At 36.2% G+C, this 18,704-nt stretch overlaps 2 protein-coding genes across 6 annotated transcripts; both read right to left on the bottom strand.

Moving 5' to 3' along the window:
• Nucleotides 1-1,434: 1,434 nt before the first annotated feature.
• Nucleotides 1,435-12,294, bottom strand: wipi1 (WD repeat domain, phosphoinositide interacting 1). 5 transcript variants are annotated; one of them, XM_059557187.1, is made up of 13 exons: nt 11,940-12,294; nt 10,002-10,084; nt 8,474-8,640; nt 8,230-8,326; nt 8,031-8,128; nt 7,780-7,872; nt 6,929-6,999; nt 6,660-6,767; nt 6,376-6,564; nt 6,178-6,285; nt 4,853-4,983; nt 4,675-4,775; nt 1,435-2,031 (listed from the first exon to the last, which is right to left on the bottom strand). In XM_059557187.1, the coding sequence occupies exons 1-13, from the start codon at nt 11,996-11,998 to the stop codon at nt 1,981-1,983; spliced, it is 1,356 nt and encodes a 451-aa protein (XP_059413170.1). In that variant the 5' UTR covers nt 11,999-12,294; the 3' UTR covers nt 1,435-1,980. The 5 variants fall into 5 exon arrangements, with proteins under 5 accessions (XP_059413170.1, XP_059413188.1, XP_059413181.1 ...); XM_059557205.1 differs by having other exon boundaries at nt 4,624-4,775; nt 8,474-8,643; nt 11,940-12,292; XM_059557198.1 differs by having other exon boundaries at nt 6,376-6,540; nt 11,940-12,292.
• A 967-nt stretch (nt 12,295-13,261) lies between these two features.
• Nucleotides 13,262-17,698, bottom strand: LOC132148520 (actin-related protein 2/3 complex subunit 1A-like). The gene is made up of 10 exons (XM_059557213.1): nt 17,550-17,698; nt 17,042-17,122; nt 16,635-16,739; nt 15,523-15,745; nt 15,307-15,414; nt 15,019-15,225; nt 14,722-14,797; nt 14,005-14,198; nt 13,802-13,892; nt 13,262-13,681 (listed from the first exon to the last, which is right to left on the bottom strand). Exons 2-10 carry the CDS (start codon nt 17,103-17,105, stop codon nt 13,676-13,678), a joined length of 1,074 nt encoding a protein of 357 aa, XP_059413196.1. The 5' UTR covers nt 17,106-17,122; nt 17,550-17,698; the 3' UTR covers nt 13,262-13,675.
• Nucleotides 17,699-18,704: the final 1,006 nt, after the last annotated feature.

The raw sequence follows: 18,704 nt of genomic DNA, 5'->3' as shown, positions 1-18,704 counted from the left end.
ATGTCCTTGTAAAGAAACTTGGGAGTTACTGTTAAAGTGTTATGATTATCATTTCAGTAACTTCCAGAAGATGTATCACAGGCATCTGTGTGTATGCCCAACCCTGCTCTGTAATATATAAGCACAAGACATCAGTCGGATTGCAGTGGAATATTGTTTGTTACCTTGGACAGCTTGGACAGCTTGGACATTTATCACACACACCAGGGCCATTTTTTGATATTCAAATGTCCTTATGCAAATACATAAGGATAGGAATGCCTAAAACTGTAGTGTGTGTTAATTTTAGCACTTTTATAGGTCAAATATTATCATCAATATACCATTATGAGAATCTGCATTTTTGTTACAGGGGCTTCAACAGGTACAAGATATTAAAGGCACCTTTTCAGGTATTAGTGACTCTATGTTTCTTGTTTCTCCTCCAGATGTGTATTGAAAAACAACATCACGCTAAAGCATGTTCATTGTAGTGCTATTGCTATTTTATTTATTCTAAATGAGCCAGTCTTAGAATCTGTTTCCATTCTGTTGAAGGCAAAACATTTTAACCAGCACGTATACTTTCTTTGTTGTAAACTGTAATATTTTTCTTAATTGAAATGATACATAACAGTATACTTAAGGGGCGGTATTATGTTTTACATACTGCTTTGCTGCATATGTTGTTGAGCATTAAGATGCATTGACTTTGAACAGAATGATTTATTGCTCATTGCTGTGAGAGAAGCGTAGATTATTTCAGACTGTGTATAAAATGCATTTAAACTCATAAATGCAAATCTCATTGGATATCATTAGTGGCTTTAATGTCCTTTTACAATAATTAGCATGTACAGAAAGGGCAGAGAATAATTCATGAAATCTCCCATGGAAATGATCCCAGAAGATGAAGACAAAGCTCTGTGGGATCAACAAAGTTGTTTTGACTGGATAATGCCCAAAGCTCAACATGTTCCTATGCCTTTCAAAACAAATAATGATCAGTGTAGCACAGCTGACTCTTCACAGCACTACAGTGCTCATGTTCACATGAAAAAAAAAAAATAATAATCATTTCTAAGGTTATCTTGTTCACGTTCTGTCATCGGGAATAATCTGGTTTTAATTATCTTATATTTGTACAAGCCACATATCCCATATAATTTTATAGTATGCTATTGACCATATATATATATATATATATATATATATATATATTTTTTTTTTTTTTTTTTTTTTTGGAAACAGTGATATGTGATATTCAGATGAATAGAAAGTCCAAAATCAGCATTTACTTGAAATATAAATGTTTTTTTTGTGACATTATTATTGTTTTAAGTGTCATTTTTGATCAAATTAAAGTGTCCTTGAGGAATACAAGTGGTAAAAAAAAGAACGTTAGACTGAAAGTGTCTATTCAAATCCGATGAAGAAAAGACAGGAGACAGGAGGTGTTTTGCATAATTTCATTCCTAATAGATTTCCTACATAATTTCTCTTTTTTTTATCTTTTGGTCTTGAGCGATCCAGCAAAATACTCTGCACTCTTACAAGTAATATCATAGGCACATACATACAAAACATCCCGTTGTATTAGTATTCAGGATGGCAACATGTAAACATATTAAGTATCAATACAGCAAAACACATATATAAAAAAGTAATTCCTCTTCTCTTATGATTCAATATGATGATGGTGTTATAAATTAAAAGAATAAAATGCTACAGTATTACAACTGAATTAATGCAATGTGTTACATAACTAGAACAATATGTGGTTATATTTCAGTCATGCACCTCATTTATAACACACCCTTCAGGGGTCTGAGTGACAACGACCCAAATCCCTGATCAACTCAATTTAAGATATTAGCATTTCAACCGTTCCTTTAATAATTTAGCACCCTGAAGTTAGTTTTTTTTTTAATTTGTTTGTCCTTGCTCATGCACTGAGGATCCTCCTGTGACAGTTGTAGCCTCCACCTGTTCTCTACCCTCTCACGGTCGTCTCCCCTTGCCTCGCCCAGATCCGTCACGGCACCAATTTATCTACCGGATAACAGAACAGAGCTTTATTGTTCCCTCGGCCACGGGTGTGTTATAGACAGATACAGATCTCAACAGGAGCTAGCTGAGAACATGTCCGAGCTGTATTAGTTAGCCACAATGACATTTTAATACACCACAATGACACTTGGAAACTATATAAACAAAATAGCAATGGCATCTGAGTATGCTAGTCCAAACTGACATCCTATAAATGATCAAATCCGTCTGACATCAGAGTCCTGAGCTCCTTCGTTTAAAGGAATAGTTGTTCACCCAAAAACGAAAAGTTGCTGAGAATTTACTCATCCTCAGGCCATCCGAGATGTAGATTAGTTTGTTTCTTCATCAGAACAGATTTTGAGATATTTAGCTTTACATCACTTGATCACCAGGGGATCCTCTGCAGTGAATGGGTGCCGTCAGAATGAGAGTCCAGACGGCTGATAAAAGCATCACAACAAGGACTCCAGTCCATCAATTAATGTCTTATGAAGTGAAAACCAGCGTGTTTGTAATAAACTAATCCATCAAGACGTTTTTAACTTTAAACCACTGCTTTCGTCTAAAATAAGAGTCCTCTGTTCGTAATACTGTGAATATTATTGTGCAATGTTTTGTAAAATTCTCCAATGAAAAGTCTGAATCAGGAGAGAAATATGCACAGATCAAGCACCATTTACTAGTGAAAACAGTTCTAAGCAAATATGTTGGTGGATTTTGATGTGAGATGACAATAAGAGATGGACTTTTTCACTGGAGGAACCATAATTATGGATCATGGACTAATTTGGCCAGAAGCAACAATCTAAAGTTGAAATTTTAATGATGGATTTGTTTCTTACAAACACGCCTTTTTTTATTTTTGCGCCATAAGACATTAATTGATTGACTGGAGCCTTTTGGATTACTTGTGGCCTATTGTGGTGTTTTTATCACCTGTTTGGACACTCATTCTGACGGCACCCATTCACTGCAGAGAATCTATTGGTGAACTAGTAATATAATGCAAAATTTCTCAGAATCTGTTTGGATGGACAGAGGTGCGTTCATTTTCAGCAAATTTTTATTTTTGGGTGAACTATCCCTCTAAGCGTCTAAAACTCTGAAAAACTATCACATCAGCTTTATCAAAACGAGTAAGGAAGTGTTAGCATTAACTAGGCCTGCTGGACAACAATAAGTGCTCCGCCATGTGGAGTTAAGCGAGCACTGCATCAATATAAAGCATCATTTCTAGTTTCTCCTCTTGATCTTGAGATGGTTTGCATTGTAAAATGTTTATTTCGTTGTTAAAATGTGATTAAACAATTAAGATTTGTTCAGATGTAGCATGTTTAAGCTGAAATACTCCTGTATGTTGTGTGTGTGCATAGACAAAAATGTGTTTGAGATCATGCCATTTAGACTAAAACAGAAAAAGAGCTCTCATAGTTATCTTATGTAGCAATGGTGATGAATGAACCCAGCATTTACTGCATCGAGAAGGCCAAACAGAATGTGAAAGACAAATAACTTATGCATTGTTCATTGTCCTGTCTGTGCACAAACAAACAAATTAGTCATCTAACTTGTGCTCATGTCTATGTATATAAGATCAGAAACATCCTAAGACTACAACAGCAACAGCAGGTTTAGTGTCAGAAAATGTTTTTCAACATCTAAGATGAATACAGATCATGTGGAACACTTTTTAATGACTTTCCATTGCCGTTAAATATAATCCAATGCATATGCAGATTTGTATTGCTTTTGAAAGAAGTCTCTTACTTTCACCAAGGCTGCATTTATTTATTTATACATGTAAAACAGTAATATTGTGAAATATTATAACAGTTTACAATAACTTTTCTATTTGAATATATTTTAAAATGCAATGTATTCCTGTGATGTCAAAACTGAATTTTGAGCATTCATTATTCCAGTCTTGAGAGTCACATGATCCTTCAGAAATCATTTTAATATGCTGATTTGCTCCTCAGGAAACAATTCTTATAATTATCTTATTAACAGTTGTGCTGTTTCATATTTATTTCAGGATTATTTGATGAATAGTTCAAAAGAACAGCATTTATTTGAAAAAAAAAATGTTTTTGTAACATTACAAATGTCTTTTGATCAAGTTAATGCATCCTTGCTGAATAAAAATATTATCTTAAAAAAAATTTTTTTTACTTCCCCCAAACTATTGATAGTAGTGTATGTCATGACATACCAGTTATATAATCTTTTGATTTTTAGTAATAATGATTAAGCTTTAAGTGACCCACTTTGTCAGTATTCACTCAGAACTTATATGAATGTAGCATTATTTCAGTCTAAATACATAATAATACCACTGAAATATATACTTCATTATTTCATACATCAGAGGAGTAATGTTTGGAGTGATTTTTGTCTTTTATGTTGTGTAATAGACAACATATTCCTCTTCTGACGTGATTAAACTGCAACATTTGGTCCTGGTAAAATGCATTATGCATATGAACTACTTTCTGTCATCAGACCTGAACAGGCTGGTGTTGGTTTGATTAAAGATAATAAATCACACTTAGTTTGAGTGCTTGTGGACAGAGGGACAAGACAAGCCCGTACACTGGAATGCACCACCGCCGCTTAGACGTGGGGAGGTTAGCGAATGCTCACGGGAGGAAATTCAGTTTCGTCGTCCAGACACACAGGCCCTGCTGCAAACTCGTGCTCGGGAATCACCTCACCCTTCTTAGCTCCGCCATCCTCTGAGTAGCCTGAGACGAACACAGTTGGGCGATCATGAGAAAGAGCTCAAATGTAAAAGGATGTGTGTTTGAGTGTGCTGTGGTACCTGTGAGAGTGGCTGTGACGGGTCCAGAGGTGGGGATGGCCACGGTGGCAGCATAGGACTGGCATGCTTGTGGTGGCTCTGTGAGTTCGGATTTCTCAGTCTCCTCCCAGTCCTTATCTGAGCCAAACAACCTGGGGGTTAAAGGCGATATTGGTAAGTTTTAACAAAATAAGGTTATGTGGCCTGTACTACTGAAATAGACATTTATGTTGTGTTCTACATTATAAATTGCAAACAGTCATAGCCCAAAGTGAATTATGAAACTAGTGTGCTTTAAAATGAAGTTGCTATCTACTACAAAGAGACCTATGATGCATGAATGAGAGTGGACATGTCATTCGCTCATGTGACATCTGAGACAATCTTATTCACAGCAATAATGCGAAAAACAATGCGCAAGTTCACATAGGACAAAAGCTTTTTTCAAAGCATAGTGTGGTCACACTAAAAGTCAACATTTTATTTTAAAGTAATTTTATTTGCATTTGTCTTTTTTATTATCTTTTTATAAGGTTTTTTTAGTGTTCATTTATCTTTAAAATAGATTTAGTTTGACTAATTTTAATACTTTTAGTTGACACGGCAAGTTTTGTTTTAGTATTTTGTGTTTTTCATCCAATATTTATACTTTATTGAAAGGGATAGTTCACCCAAAAATGAAAACTCTGTCATCATTTACTCACCCTCAAGTTGTTTAAACTCAGTTTAAATGTATTTCTTCTGTTGAACAAAAATGTACTTAAAAAGATACTTAAAAAAAAAAAAAAAATCTCCATTGACATCCGTAGTATATTTTTCTATTGTATGGAAGTCAGTGGGGACCAATCTTAAAAATAGCTTTTTTGAGTTCAACAGAAAAAAAAAAAAAAGAAACTCAGACAGGTTTGAAATAACTTGTGGGTGAGTACTAAATGATGAACGAATGGTCACTTTTGGGTGAACTATCCCAGCTTTATTTTAATTGACAAATATATATATATATATTTTTTTTTTTAGTTTTAGTTTTAGTTAATAACAAAACTGGTTGTTTGTGAGGGACAACACTTAAACATTTATGCTGGAGTATACAAATTGCTTTGGTCATACTTTTCAATGAAGTACATGAGAGTCTGGATGACTCACTCTTAACAGACAAAATACACACACTAGTCCTCACCCACTGGCTTACAGATGTAAAATGCAAACTAAAAAACAAAACAACAACAAGTGAAACAATCAGTGATCTACTCTAAATTATTTTTTGAACAAGATTCAGTCTTTAAACTTGTCCAGTTTTACTTTGAAATTAGACTCATTTTCCAGTTAAAAGAGCGATGATGCCTCACCTGTGCTTCTGCACCAGAGTGCATTCACCCCCATCTTGAGGATCAATGTTATAGATGAATAGCTGCCCATCAGAGGAGGCCACAAGCAGACGTGGAAGCTTCTGGATTCTGATTGGTCAGGTGAAACTCTTGAATTAGGTTTTTTTTTCTCAGTAAATACAAGTTTGTAGATTGCTGAGTAATGAGTGCAGGACTCACATTGCCAGGGCGCAGGCATTCTTCTGACCGGCCATCTGGAGCCGGACGGTGGCAAAGGCTCGGTCTTGACTCATCATGCCTGACACCTGTGCTGGGAGGTAGCTACTGGCTGCTGTGAACATCTTACCTACATATGCTGACCAAGAGGGAGCTTCCTCCTCCCCACTGCGAGAGAGACAAACACAAACACTGATAAAGTTAAGATATGTCAGTAAAAGCAGACGTTCTGACTCATTTGTTCAGTTGATATTAAACGAAGTGAGAGCAAAGAGCATTTTCAGTACCTTGGGCTGTGCTGTTCAAGCTTGAAAATGTGCACCGTCTCTGTATTGCTTGAGGCACAGAGGAACTGAGCATCTGGGCTGAAGGAAAGGGAGCTGATGTTGACATACCTTTGGTGACACAGACACACAAAAGGTCAAAAATGTGAAAAAAAAAAAAAGACTCAAACATACCACAGTTCACACAAATGCCTCCAAGTCTCGTTTTCTCCTTCTGTATGATCAAAGTGTCCTCACGGTTCACTGTGAGCTCTGAATCATCAGCACCTTACCTTTTCATCCCGCGCCGGAACTCAAACAAGCGCAGTCCCTCTGGAATGGAGAAGACGCGAATCACTGTGCCCTAAAAACAGAAAAGAAGAAAAAAAAATATCAGTGTTTGATTTCACCAAAAAAATAAACAATTATTATATTAAAGTTATATTTTGCATACTGAAGCCTGTTTTATTTAGCAATTTAGCACTTTTGCTACAAATTCCCAACCTTGTTATTTGTCTGGATATGTTCACTTGATTTAATATTTTAATTCACCCTTTTTTTTATGGTTACTAGACCGGGATACTCCATTGAGATGTTTATATATTTGAATATTATATTATATTTAATTAATACAATCTTTAAAATATTCTATTGGGTAGAAATTTTGAGTAAAAAATATTTTTTTAATTCTTTAACCTTAATTCTTATCCAATAAGTCAAGAACAACCGGAGAGGTCATGGGCCCTCTGAATTTTTTTGTGGACACCGAGAGACCATTTTTATTATAGTACATGAAAAAAAGTCAAATAAACAATTATTATAATTATAACAAAATATTATTATAAAATTGTTTTCTTTGTATTTAAATCAGCATAAAAGTTCTATAACAAATCCTATCATTAAATAAACTTTGCAATTTACGTCATATTTATTTTTTGTATAACACTGAATTATTTCTCTCTTTTTCTCTCTCTCTTTTTTTTTTTTTGCAGTATGTTAATGGCAGTTTGGGATGTGCTTATCTGAATTCAAAAAACCCTTAAAGTATTAAAGCCACAGTTTTCTTTCCTTTGGATTTAGGCTGAAACATGACTAGTTGTGTGGTTCACTGGGCTGTGTTTCTAAATAAACAGTGGCTCTTCACCCTTTCAGAAGCACTGGCCAGTTTGGTGCCAGAAGCGCTGAAGGTGACGGCGGCCAGTGGACTGTCATGAGCTGGAATCATGGTCACAGTGCTCTGGGTAAAAGAAGAGACACAAACATACAACAAAGAACAAGATTCACATGGTGCATCAGGACTAAAACTAGGCATTTTATCTCACGTATAGCAACTAACTGAACCAAAAAGAACTGCCAAAATGAGCTGCAAAACTGGTTCTAGGACAATATTTTTACCAGATTGTTGGCATCATAGACAATAATTTCTCCGATGGTGTCACTTCCTGGATATGCCAGGAAAGAGTTGGAATGGTTGATGGAGAGAGCACAGAGACCTACAGAAGCACATGGTGTACAGTGTACAGATTCATATCTGAATATTTGAAATCGATTTATAAAATATCAATGATAATTCTAGATTTTTCAGTTCACTTACCTGATGGGTTGGATGGTGTGTTAAGAAGGGTCTTCAGGAGTTTCATGTCTTTTATATTGTGGATATAAATGGATTCCTCCAGACAGACAACCAGTCTCTGCCACGAAAAACAAACCAAACATGCTCATTTCCACATGTTTAAGCTAAACTATTAAAGAGCAGAGACAAACCTTCATCTCATCCAGGAGCTGCATTTTTAATAACTGGCAGGTGTTTTGCTGCAGCACAACTGAGTTGTGTTTACCTGTCTGTTTAGACGCACTGCAAGAATGTTGTTCGAGTAGCTGTAGTTGCAGATCTCTGTGCCCTTTTTGAAGTGGTAGACATTCATGCGACGTGGCACGGACTGACTCACCACCACAACCAGGCTGCTGGAGAAAAGCCTTTCCACGATATACACGTCTGGAGTTTCTGCTGAAGGGGAGCAGACAAAAGGACACATTCAAGTAAACAAGCCACATCTAAACACATGCAGTTCATGTACAGGCACTCTGTGGTCATTTAGAAAGTCAAGTCCAGTCAACTTGATTTATATAGTGCTTTACACAATACAGATTGCTTCACAGTGAGAAACAGGTAAATAATGCAAATATTGATAAACGTATGCAAACGTCTTTAAATATGAGACTAATTCTGCTTCGAACAAGACAATGTGTAAAGTTCATTAACTAGATGTAATTCTGGCAAAGTCAATAGTGTCAATCTTCAGCTCAAGACTGTTGGATTTTAATTAAATTCAGTTTAATAACAGTGTCAGTGTTGCAAAATCCATCCATTATGAACCAAGTTTGATTAAGATGTAAAGCAGCGCTATAAAGATAACACTGTCATTATCCGGCTCAATCCAGTTCAAGTTTTGTTCTCATCTGATAGTGCCCGTGCAGTCAAATCCATAATGCTGCTGATGTGTCTTTCAAACCCAGAGTAATCGAGTCAAAAGTGACAGTGGAATGGAGTCCAAACTCCTTCAGATGAGAGAAATGGAGACAAAAGCAACATTTAAGGAGGTAGCAACATCTACAAAAATTCTGTCATTATCGGTCATGCACATCATTGATTAAGTCATTATGTACCTTTAATAATGAGTGTCAATATTATTTTTGAAGTAATAGAAACATACAGGTTCGAGGTTGAGGGTGTGGTCATTTTTTAATTTTTGTATCTAACTTCAAAATGTTTTTTTGTGTGTGTTTTTTCTCTGTTTTTTTTTTTGTAATTCAGACTCTTTATTTACTATTACCATATTTTAACCCTATGACTTTGCAAGCATACCTTTTATTTTGCATACATTAGCAAGACAGGCCGTTGCTCTGCCTTCAGCTTTTTACCAGCCAGAAATATTTGAATGACTGTTGTGGACTGCAGATACAATCTCAAACACATAAGGGTGTTGCCATCAGGTCAAATGAATCAGCAGGCTATTTTGACTCCATTAAAACACAGAGGATAACTTTATGACTTCTAGGGCGAGTTTATCACAACACACTTACTGACAGCACAACCACAGATCACATACATGCCTTGAGAGACAACTCTCTCAACCAAAGTCAAATTTCTTTTCATTTCTTTCTCAACACAATACAAAGGAAATGAGATGGCATTTTCAGTTTATTTGGTAAGTGACTTGTAAAAAAGAGGCTACACCCATATATGATGATGACTATATTTTACGGCACGTGTTGGTTCCACCTATTGCATGGTAGTTTGGTAGACAACCATACATGCCCATTATATCACATTTAAATTTAAAAAAGAATGGGAGAATGTCTCACTGCTCTCATGAATGCAGTCCAGTTTGTCCACCGAGGTCACAGAGAATAGCCTGTATCCAGTTTTGGTGCCCACAGCCAAAGACCTGCAGAAACAATAAGATCTGATGCTGTATCAACTCTGTACACTTCTGTATCTAGTTCACTTGTGCATATGCAGCTTATAATATATATATATATATATATATATTTTTTTTTTTTTTTTTTTAGGTAACGAGTCACTAGGCTGAAGCAACACATAATGAAGTAACACACAGATGTACTGTAATGGCTAACACAGACACTGTTGCCTAATATTTAAGTAGCAAGTAAAGTTTCTTTAAAATCCTAGTACATTTACATTTAGACATTTAGCAGATGCTTTTATCCAAAGCGACTTACAAATGAGGACAATGGAAGCAATCAAAAACAACAAAAGAGCAATGATATATAAGTGCTATAACAAGTCTCAGTTAGCAAATAAAACATATAATAATAATAATAATACAACAGCGGTCCTGACGCAAGTTAGAAACAGTTTGTGTTAACCTCAACAAAGTTTGATTGTAATTATTTGGCCTTTCTGTAAACAGGATAGTTTAGGTCTGTTGCATGGATCTATTTTGTTATGGAAATAAGGTCCACATCTGTTTGGCAGGCTCCTCATTCCTAGACAAAGCTGTTCATGTCAGATCCTGTGCTTAGCATGTCCTTTCCTACTTTTGTTGGAGAACGTAGGTATGTCTCCACTATCACTGACCACACTGCTGAAACCCAAAACAAAACCTTGTGTTTAGAGCAGGACTTCAAATGACTGTGTCTGACTTGTGTTGGTAATTACCGCTATGACTAACACGCTGTATATAAAATAACAAGATTCTGATTTTTCTAATACAAATGTGTTTTGCCCCAAGAGACACAGCTGACGTCAATCTCAAATAAGCAATGTGTCAGATCACCTGACTCTCAGTATCATGTTTTGTGTTGAATTTGCTGTGCTTGACTTTTTAAGACAAGAAACCAGTGTGATCAACCGCTAGAAAAGAGGACACAAGTGGGTCAGTTTGTCAGGAGACTGTGGACTGATCAATAAGACACAATCATGCAAATTCAGTTCTACTTGTGAGTAAAAAGGCAACTCAAACATTCAGTTTCTCCTTTGTGAAAATTAAGGATAAAGGTGTCTTGACACAGCCAAGCTCTATACCTGCTCAAAATAGAGAGTAAAGACACAATAGAGCATAAATTATGCCTGTCTCCAGCCACCTCAGCCCCTAATACCAAAGTTGTAATTTCTAGTGCTGTCAAACAATTAATCGCATCCAAAAAAAATATTTTTGTTTACATAATGTATATGAACTCTGTATTTGTATGTACATATAAATACATACACATGCATGTACATATTTAAGAAATATATGTAATATAGCCTAATTATATATTAAATATGTTTATATTCATGTAAAAAATAGTTGCATGTTTGTGTATTTATTCATACATAACAAATTTAAAAAGTACACACACATACAGTATATTATGTAAACTAAATATTTTATTTTGGATGCGATTAATCACGATTAATCGTTTGACAGCACTTATTTGACGCCACCTTTAAACAGTCGATGTAAAGACAACTAAAAGCCACTTCGGAAGAGCTTATGTGACACCTTTGCGGTGTAAATTAGTAACAAGACTCATATCCACTCTATAAATAATATGAGTGGATTTTGTAGTGTTTTGTGTGTTAGTTTATCACATCTAAAGCACTTCTGCCTACTCCCCATCAATGCAAAACACCGTTATAACATAGTGATGAGCTTTTTATGGATAATACTCAAAACAGACAATAAACTGTGGTCAATCCTTTAAGCAGTGGTGACATTCCCTCTAGCAGGGTTTATCGCGGTTAATATCCTCCTCTGCAGATGATGCAAGACTGGTGTGCAGATGTGAGGCGCTTACGTGGAGTCCTGGTTGAAGGAGGCGCAGCACAGCCCCGGCCCAACATCTCCGGTCTCCATCCCGAGTCCCAGCGACCTCCTTCCCTCCCTCCGCCCTGGATCGGAGGCCTGGGATCGGCTGGACCGCTCGGAAAGATAGTGCCAAAGCGGAGACCTACTGAGGAAAAACTGGATAGTCCGAGTATAGTGGAAGACGAATACACTCCAACGCTTCGACTGTTCTTCCGCCTCACATTAATGAATTAAAACTCTAGTTTTTTGTACATTTACGACTTCAAGCGGAGCACAGAGAATGAAGCAAAACAAAACCAGCTGATCGTTGTTGCGTCACATCAAGATCACACACTAGTGGTGGAAGAGAATGCGCCGTGTTGTCGTCTGGCTGAGCTCTGATTGGGCGAGTCAACTAAGGCAGACGCTGATTGGCTGTAAGTGCGAAATTAAGCAGAAAGGGGGCGTGGTTTGGGAATGCAAAATTATATTATTCAGAGAATTTAAACACATCAAAATTTCCACGAATACACTTATGACAGAGTCATTCACAGCCTTTTCCTCTTTTCCGCAATGCTTATTAGTCTAAGGAAGTCGGACTCATTTCCGCGAATCGCTTCTTTTGAACAGTTCACGGACTAGTTTTGAACCGAATCGGTGATTCTTATAATGCCATGATACTCTGGCCTGGCATGATAATGTGACCCTGGACTACAAAACCAAGTTGCACGGTTTTTTCTTTTATGCCAAAATTTTTGGATTAGTAATAGGCCTATGCATTGCTAAGAACTTTATTTGGACAACTTTAAAGGCGATTTTTCTCAGTATTTTCTTCAGATTCCAGATTTAAAGTTAGTTGTATCTCGGCCAGTTAATAATATCCTATGCTAACAAACCATACATCAATGGAAAGCTTATTTATGTATATGTATAAATCTCAATTTCAAGAAATTGACCCTTATGATTGTTCTTGTGAACCAGGATCACATATATTAAGCTTGAACGTTTTCTGATGACATTTAATTAAAATTGTTTATTGAAATGTCATGCATTCCAGTTCAGTTTATTGCAGTAATTATGTAGCTTTTAAAATATTAATTAATATTAAGATATACATATTAATAATCATATATTTTTTCATAATTTTAATGCTTTTTATTAAAAATGTAAAAAAAATAAATGTGTAATTGTAAAATACTCAAGTAATTCCTTAACATTTTATTCATATTTCTGCTGGTAAACTCTCTTCTCACCACATCGGTTTAAAGCTCTAATGTCTCACTCATATTTATTTGCATCTAACAATGAAAAAACAAACGAAATCCCACAATGTTTTTAATAATCATTTGTTGCTTTGTTTTATCAAATCTAGAAAGAAAAAAAGCACAGATTTTTATTATATTAGCAGCACATTTGGAGTAGAAAATATCCATTTATGATAGTCATTGCATACAAGGTTAATTCTCTTTTTGGTGCTTAATAGACATTTGCTTTTTTCAGACTTTTTTCAACTTCTTTCAAACATTCCCTGTTAAGGTGAATTAATACTGCATGACAAAAACTATTGCGTACCACACATTTGGGATCAGCCATCCCACCACAGCACATCGTAATAAAATCAACAGGCTTTAATCACTTTAAAGAGTAACTTTTGTAGTGAAGGATAAAAAGGGTCTGAGAAAACAAACTTAAAAAGATGGTCCCCGATTATTATTGTTTTCTGCTCTTTCCAGATCCCATGGTGTTTCAGTGCTAAAGATCAAATTAAAGAGGAAAACATTTAATACTTTTAGAATATGTCATTAGGTGACTGCTTAGACAATCTATTGTTAAACAGCACCATCAAAATATTGTTTCATGACAATACAATACCTTAAAATCCCAGACAACCATGGCACCATCTAAGCCCACACTGCTGAATTTCTGCACCTTGGCTTTCGGCCCTTCCAGAATACATAGCTGACTACAGTAGAAACAAAGCCTTAGCAAACTGCAATGCAATTTATCCTAAATGTGAGCAAAATACAAAAGGTGCTTAAATAGACTATGCTTGCAGACGTCAAGCCTTATATTACGTGATGCTGTTCTGGTGCAGACTGCCCAACCCAGTTTCTTCCTCCTCAGTAGTTGCTTTTTTGTCCAGATTACGGAAATGCTGCATGGCAGACATGTTGCCCTTGGAGCTTTGCTTGGGAATGTCCACTTTCATCACAAACTCCAAGCATCCAGGACCCTTGTATGAGAACTGATAAGGACAACAGTTGTGGCCCTAAAATCCCCACCATAGACATATGCACAAAAAGGTGTTAATATTAAACAGGTATAAGGCACTATGGCACATCCGAATCCAATGATCATGTCACATCCTGTCAACTGAGATACCTTCATGTATTATATGTGTGCTTGATTCCATGACAGTTGAGGTCAAATGTAAATATGCCATCTGAAAGTTGTGGATGGTACACTGACTGAGTTTACAGCCAAGCTCGAAACCCATCTTTTTTCTCTGGCTTTTAACTGTTGTTAATTATTTTGTGTTAGAAAATGAATGTTTTTGACCAACGTTTTCCACTTTTTACACCCTTTCCATTTATGCAAATTAGTCATGTTTACTCAGTTATCACCAAAGATTATTAAACTCTTTTATATTTTGCATTTATTTGAACTCACTGAAAACATTTTAACACTACAATGATTTATCTTAACCCATTTAATTTTTTTTTAAGATAAACCATGGAGACCAATCATTTTATGGCTTAGTATGAAATGGTAAGTGATGGAAAATTCCTTACCGCAGCTACAATCTCAGCCTCACTGACATACAGCACGCTCAGCAATGGAAGATGTCCTGTTATCAGCTGAGTAACCCTGCAATGCACAAAAATTCATATGTAGGCAGTATAAAAGTGACTGGTAAAGGTCATACTGTTCATGTTATTCATTTCAGGCAGCAGACTCCAGTGGTTTTTATGGAAGCATGGAAATCAAGGATAATTGATATTTAATTATTTTAGTTTGATTTACTTACTAAATATATAAAGTAATGGAGCTCTACAAAGCTAATTGTTATTTGTAAATGTTTGTATTACTTTTTTCCCTGTGTGGCATCTGCTACACTGATGGCGCTGTTGTGGCTAACCCAGGCCAGAGCATCACCAGATGGAGAGAAACAGACACTGTGCACCCAGCCACCACACTCTTTATACTCCAGAAGCACCTCTCCAAAGGGCATTTTGGATCCCCAGGGTGTTGGTCCAGGCTTGTCCTCAATGTCCTTGATATATGCAGAAAAAATTCTATACCAATAAAAAGATATATGTTACCAATAAAATGGTTTGCAAAGCAGCATGGTGCGAAAGTAGTCTGATTGTTCAAACCTGCAGTTCAAGTCAGCTGAGCCAGCTGCCAGCAGTACGTTATTGGGATGCCAGTCTAGACTCAGAACGGTAGAGTTAATGGGTTTCTTGATGTGCTTACTCAGCCACCTATAGAGTCAATCAGGAACACAAGAGATGTGGCTATAGATGAGATAATACATATGTTTAGTAACGTCTCTCTCAGCTAGTGAAAAATCTTTTAAAAGCAGGTCTCACCAGTCATTCTCTTTTTCAAAGTAGCACACTGAAATAAGTTTAGCCCCACTTCCAAGAGCAAACTTGTTCTCAAGAGGTGACCACTTGACACACGTGGCAGCTCGATTAATGCGAACCAGCACCAACGTCGGCTTCCAAACCCCATCCTTAAGGGTCCATACATAGGCATTCCTATCTGAGGCACATGTCACTATACGGTTGGACTCTGGGGCCCAATCAATCCCTAAAAATGAATTCAGTTGTTAAAGATGTTTTATTATTATTATTATTACTATTATCAAAATCTATATGTGCTATAAATTGGGGTATACAGTATATCACACGCTACATGAAAAAACTAGAAAACAGGTCTTAACACATCCGACTGTTGGAGAAATTGTTAACAGAAGAAGGAACTGATGACAATATCTTTGGATGGATGAAGTAGTCAGCTGACCTAGCTAGTTGTTTTATTGTTGGTGTTTTATTAATTTTGATATCTGAATGTTAGTTAGTGAAAGAAGAAGAAAAAGTTTTTAGATATCAGGCTGCGAGTGTTGGATGTTTGCTATACTCATCTTTGGTGTATCATTTGAAGGCATCTTGAATAAAATAAACGACCTGAACTGGAAGTGACAACACATGTTTGACAGAGTACGGAAATTTATTGCGCAAAACCCCTATTGTGCAGTCTTAGTAAATGGAAAATTTAAATCTTATCAAAATTTGCGATGAAATCAAAATTAATCTCTTTGTGACCTATTCATCCATGCATAAGTTTTACATTTGTTTTGGCCTTGTAATTTTTTATCAAAATGTCTCTCAACAATAAACCCCTCCCTTTCCATACATCTGCATGCTTGCATTCAGATATGCCTTCATCCAATCAATAATGGTGGATCGAACCTTTTTCATTCGGATGTATGTCACAATACAGAAGAAATGTCTGTCACTACTTCTTTCATTGCAACTAAGTTCCAGCTATTATAAAACTCAGTTGTAGACTTGCACTGTTTACAGTGGTTTAGGTAATGCCTTTGATTGGTGCACTGAGATAATGTTTGTTTTATGGGTCAGTCTCACAGTATCTTTGAGTTAATGACTAATGTGGCAGCTATTCTCTTTTGTCTTACCTGTGATTCGCCCACTGTGTTCTGTCAGTTCATGAACCTTAGTCCATTCCTTTCCTTGCTTTTGGTATATGTACACAACGTTGCTGTTGGGACTTACTGCAATTTCTAATAATAAAAAAAGATATAATATTATTATTTTAAAGTTTTATGCACATAAAACAAATCTGAAAAACGGTCTTTAAAAATAGTTTCTATTGGAATTTCTTGCAGACAAACCCCATGTATAAAGCAGCAATTTTCCAATAAGTTCATAGCAAACTGATGATTCATATGAAGAAGTGCATCTTTTCTCCCAAGACAATCTGATATTCCTCTGAGTAGATTATAATGGATGAAAATGGAACTGCAGGCAGCAACACTGGGGATGTAATTTATATTGAAATGTAGCTCAACTAGTTTTCTCTTACGTGTCCGGTCTTTGTTCCAGGCATGACAGGACAGAGGCTCCAATCCAAAGCTATAGAGGGACATGTTTCAACAGGGAGACCCTGGAATGCACCGCAGATGTTAGGAAGAGCATGCAATCATGAAAATGAATGTGACTAAAAAAGGAAGACAGAGTGTTGTAAGCTTGCAGTTCTCCGCCCAGATATCATTGATTGTCATTTTTCTAAATGGTATAATTTCTCCTTGGTGAGCCGGTTTCATTCACATGGTACATTATTACCACAGTCACATTTTATTCCAAGATATGGAATAATTACCAAAACACAACATTTCCATAATTACAAGTGAATTAAATAATTTTTGCTAACATGTTAACAGTGTTCAGTTCTACAAGAGGCATTCTTCTCTATCCAGTTCTTATTAGGATATAGGTAATTTACAGTACATTGGTATGACTGAGCAGTGATTGCAGATTTGTACAACAAACAACAACTCTTCCTGACTATGGAAAATTAACTATGCCCTCACCTTTATCTCTTCCTCTCTTTTGCTAGATAGTGATATATCCCTATATCCTTGTGCTGGAGAGCTTTTGGAAGGCTATGTTCGTGGACTCTGGGCAGTCGACACGAATGAGGCTGAGCAGTCGTAAGAAAGGCTTCAGAGGCAGCAGGGAGGAGATAAGAGGGGTGTGTCTTCATATCCTGATATAGGCACCTGGCCTGTTTGGTCTTATGATAATGGGTTATAATTTAAAAATAGATAAATTATTTTGTTCACTTAAATGGACAGTTCCCTCAAAAATGAACTTTCCATCATCATTTACTCACCATAATGTCGTTCCAAAGCTGTGTTGTCTTCTTTCTTCCGTGGAACATACAAGAAGATGTCTTGAGAATTGTCTTTGTTTCCCATGCAATGGAAGTCGATTTGGTTTGGCCAAAATTCTTCAATGTTGCGTTTCACAGAAGAAAGAAAGTCATGCATCTTTGGGACGACATGAGGGAAAATAAATGGTGGCAGTATTTTCATCCTTTTAAATTACACTTCACCTCTTCTGTTGTGTTTTATCTTCAAATAGTTTTTTCTTCTTGTATTATAGTATTTCATTATCCTTTGTACGTCAGTATGAGTAGACGTATCTTTTTCGAATAAATAAATAAATGTATGTGCTGAATTTAAGGAAATTAACCATGGTTTTACAACAAAATAAAACCAAAAAAATATAGTATATTGCTATAGTTAAACCATGGTATTTGTAGTAAAACTGTGGTTATACAAGTGTTTAGAAATTACTGATCTATATAGTAATAGTGATCAGTGTAATCAATGCGCCATAAAACCTGAGAGTTGGTGTTACTGGTGAAGTATTAGTTTTGTTGTAGTAAAGAACGCAATTTCAGTGGTGTTTATGACCCTGGTTGAATAAGGACAACACTAGGCTTGGGTTTATGTACAGACTTAACCTTTTCAGCTTCAATAGATCCAAATCACACAGGCTCTTAGCTTTAAACACATGGAAAATAAATTCCGTTCTTTCTGAAATGCAATGTCACGGCATGGGGGACCGCAAAATATAGTCTAAACACTTAGCACATGTAGCACATCATGTGAGTCAGAATGTAATAAATGAGCTCAGTCTGAGAACCTCGATCTCCTCTCAGTACAAAAACAAGCCCTTGC

This window comes from Carassius carassius, chromosome 1 (assembly GCF_963082965.1).
Source record: "Carassius carassius chromosome 1, fCarCar2.1, whole genome shotgun sequence".
Classification (NCBI taxonomy): Eukaryota; Metazoa; Chordata; class Actinopteri; order Cypriniformes; family Cyprinidae; genus Carassius; species Carassius carassius.
This window is presented reverse-complemented; position numbering and strand designations above follow the sequence as displayed.

Bases quoted from the DNA above. Each gene is read 5' to 3' on its own strand.
- wipi1 (XM_059557181.1), bottom strand. From the start codon at position 11,998: ATGGAGACCGGAGATGTTGGGCCGGGGCTGTGCTGCGCCTCCTTCAAC. The intron at 7,000-7,779 runs GTGAAGAGCCAC...TTCTGTTTTTAG, and splicing joins TGGCCAGTGCTTCTGAAAGG to GGCACAGTGATTCGCGTCTT. The intron at 6,768-6,928 runs GTAAGGTGCTGA...GTGTCACCAAAG, and splicing joins TTCCGGCGCGGGATGAAAAG to GTATGTCAACATCAGCTCCC.
- LOC132148520 (XM_059557213.1), bottom strand. From the start codon at position 17,105: ATGTCCCTCTATAGCTTTGGATTGGAGCCTCTGTCCTGTCATGCCTGG. The intron at 14,798-15,018 runs GTAATACAAACA...TGTGCATTGCAG, and splicing joins GATGCCACACAGGGAAAAAA to GGTTACTCAGCTGATAACAG. The intron at 14,199-14,721 runs GTAAGGAATTTT...TGGGGATTTTAG, and splicing joins AGGCTGAGATTGTAGCTGCG to GGCCACAACTGTTGTCCTTA.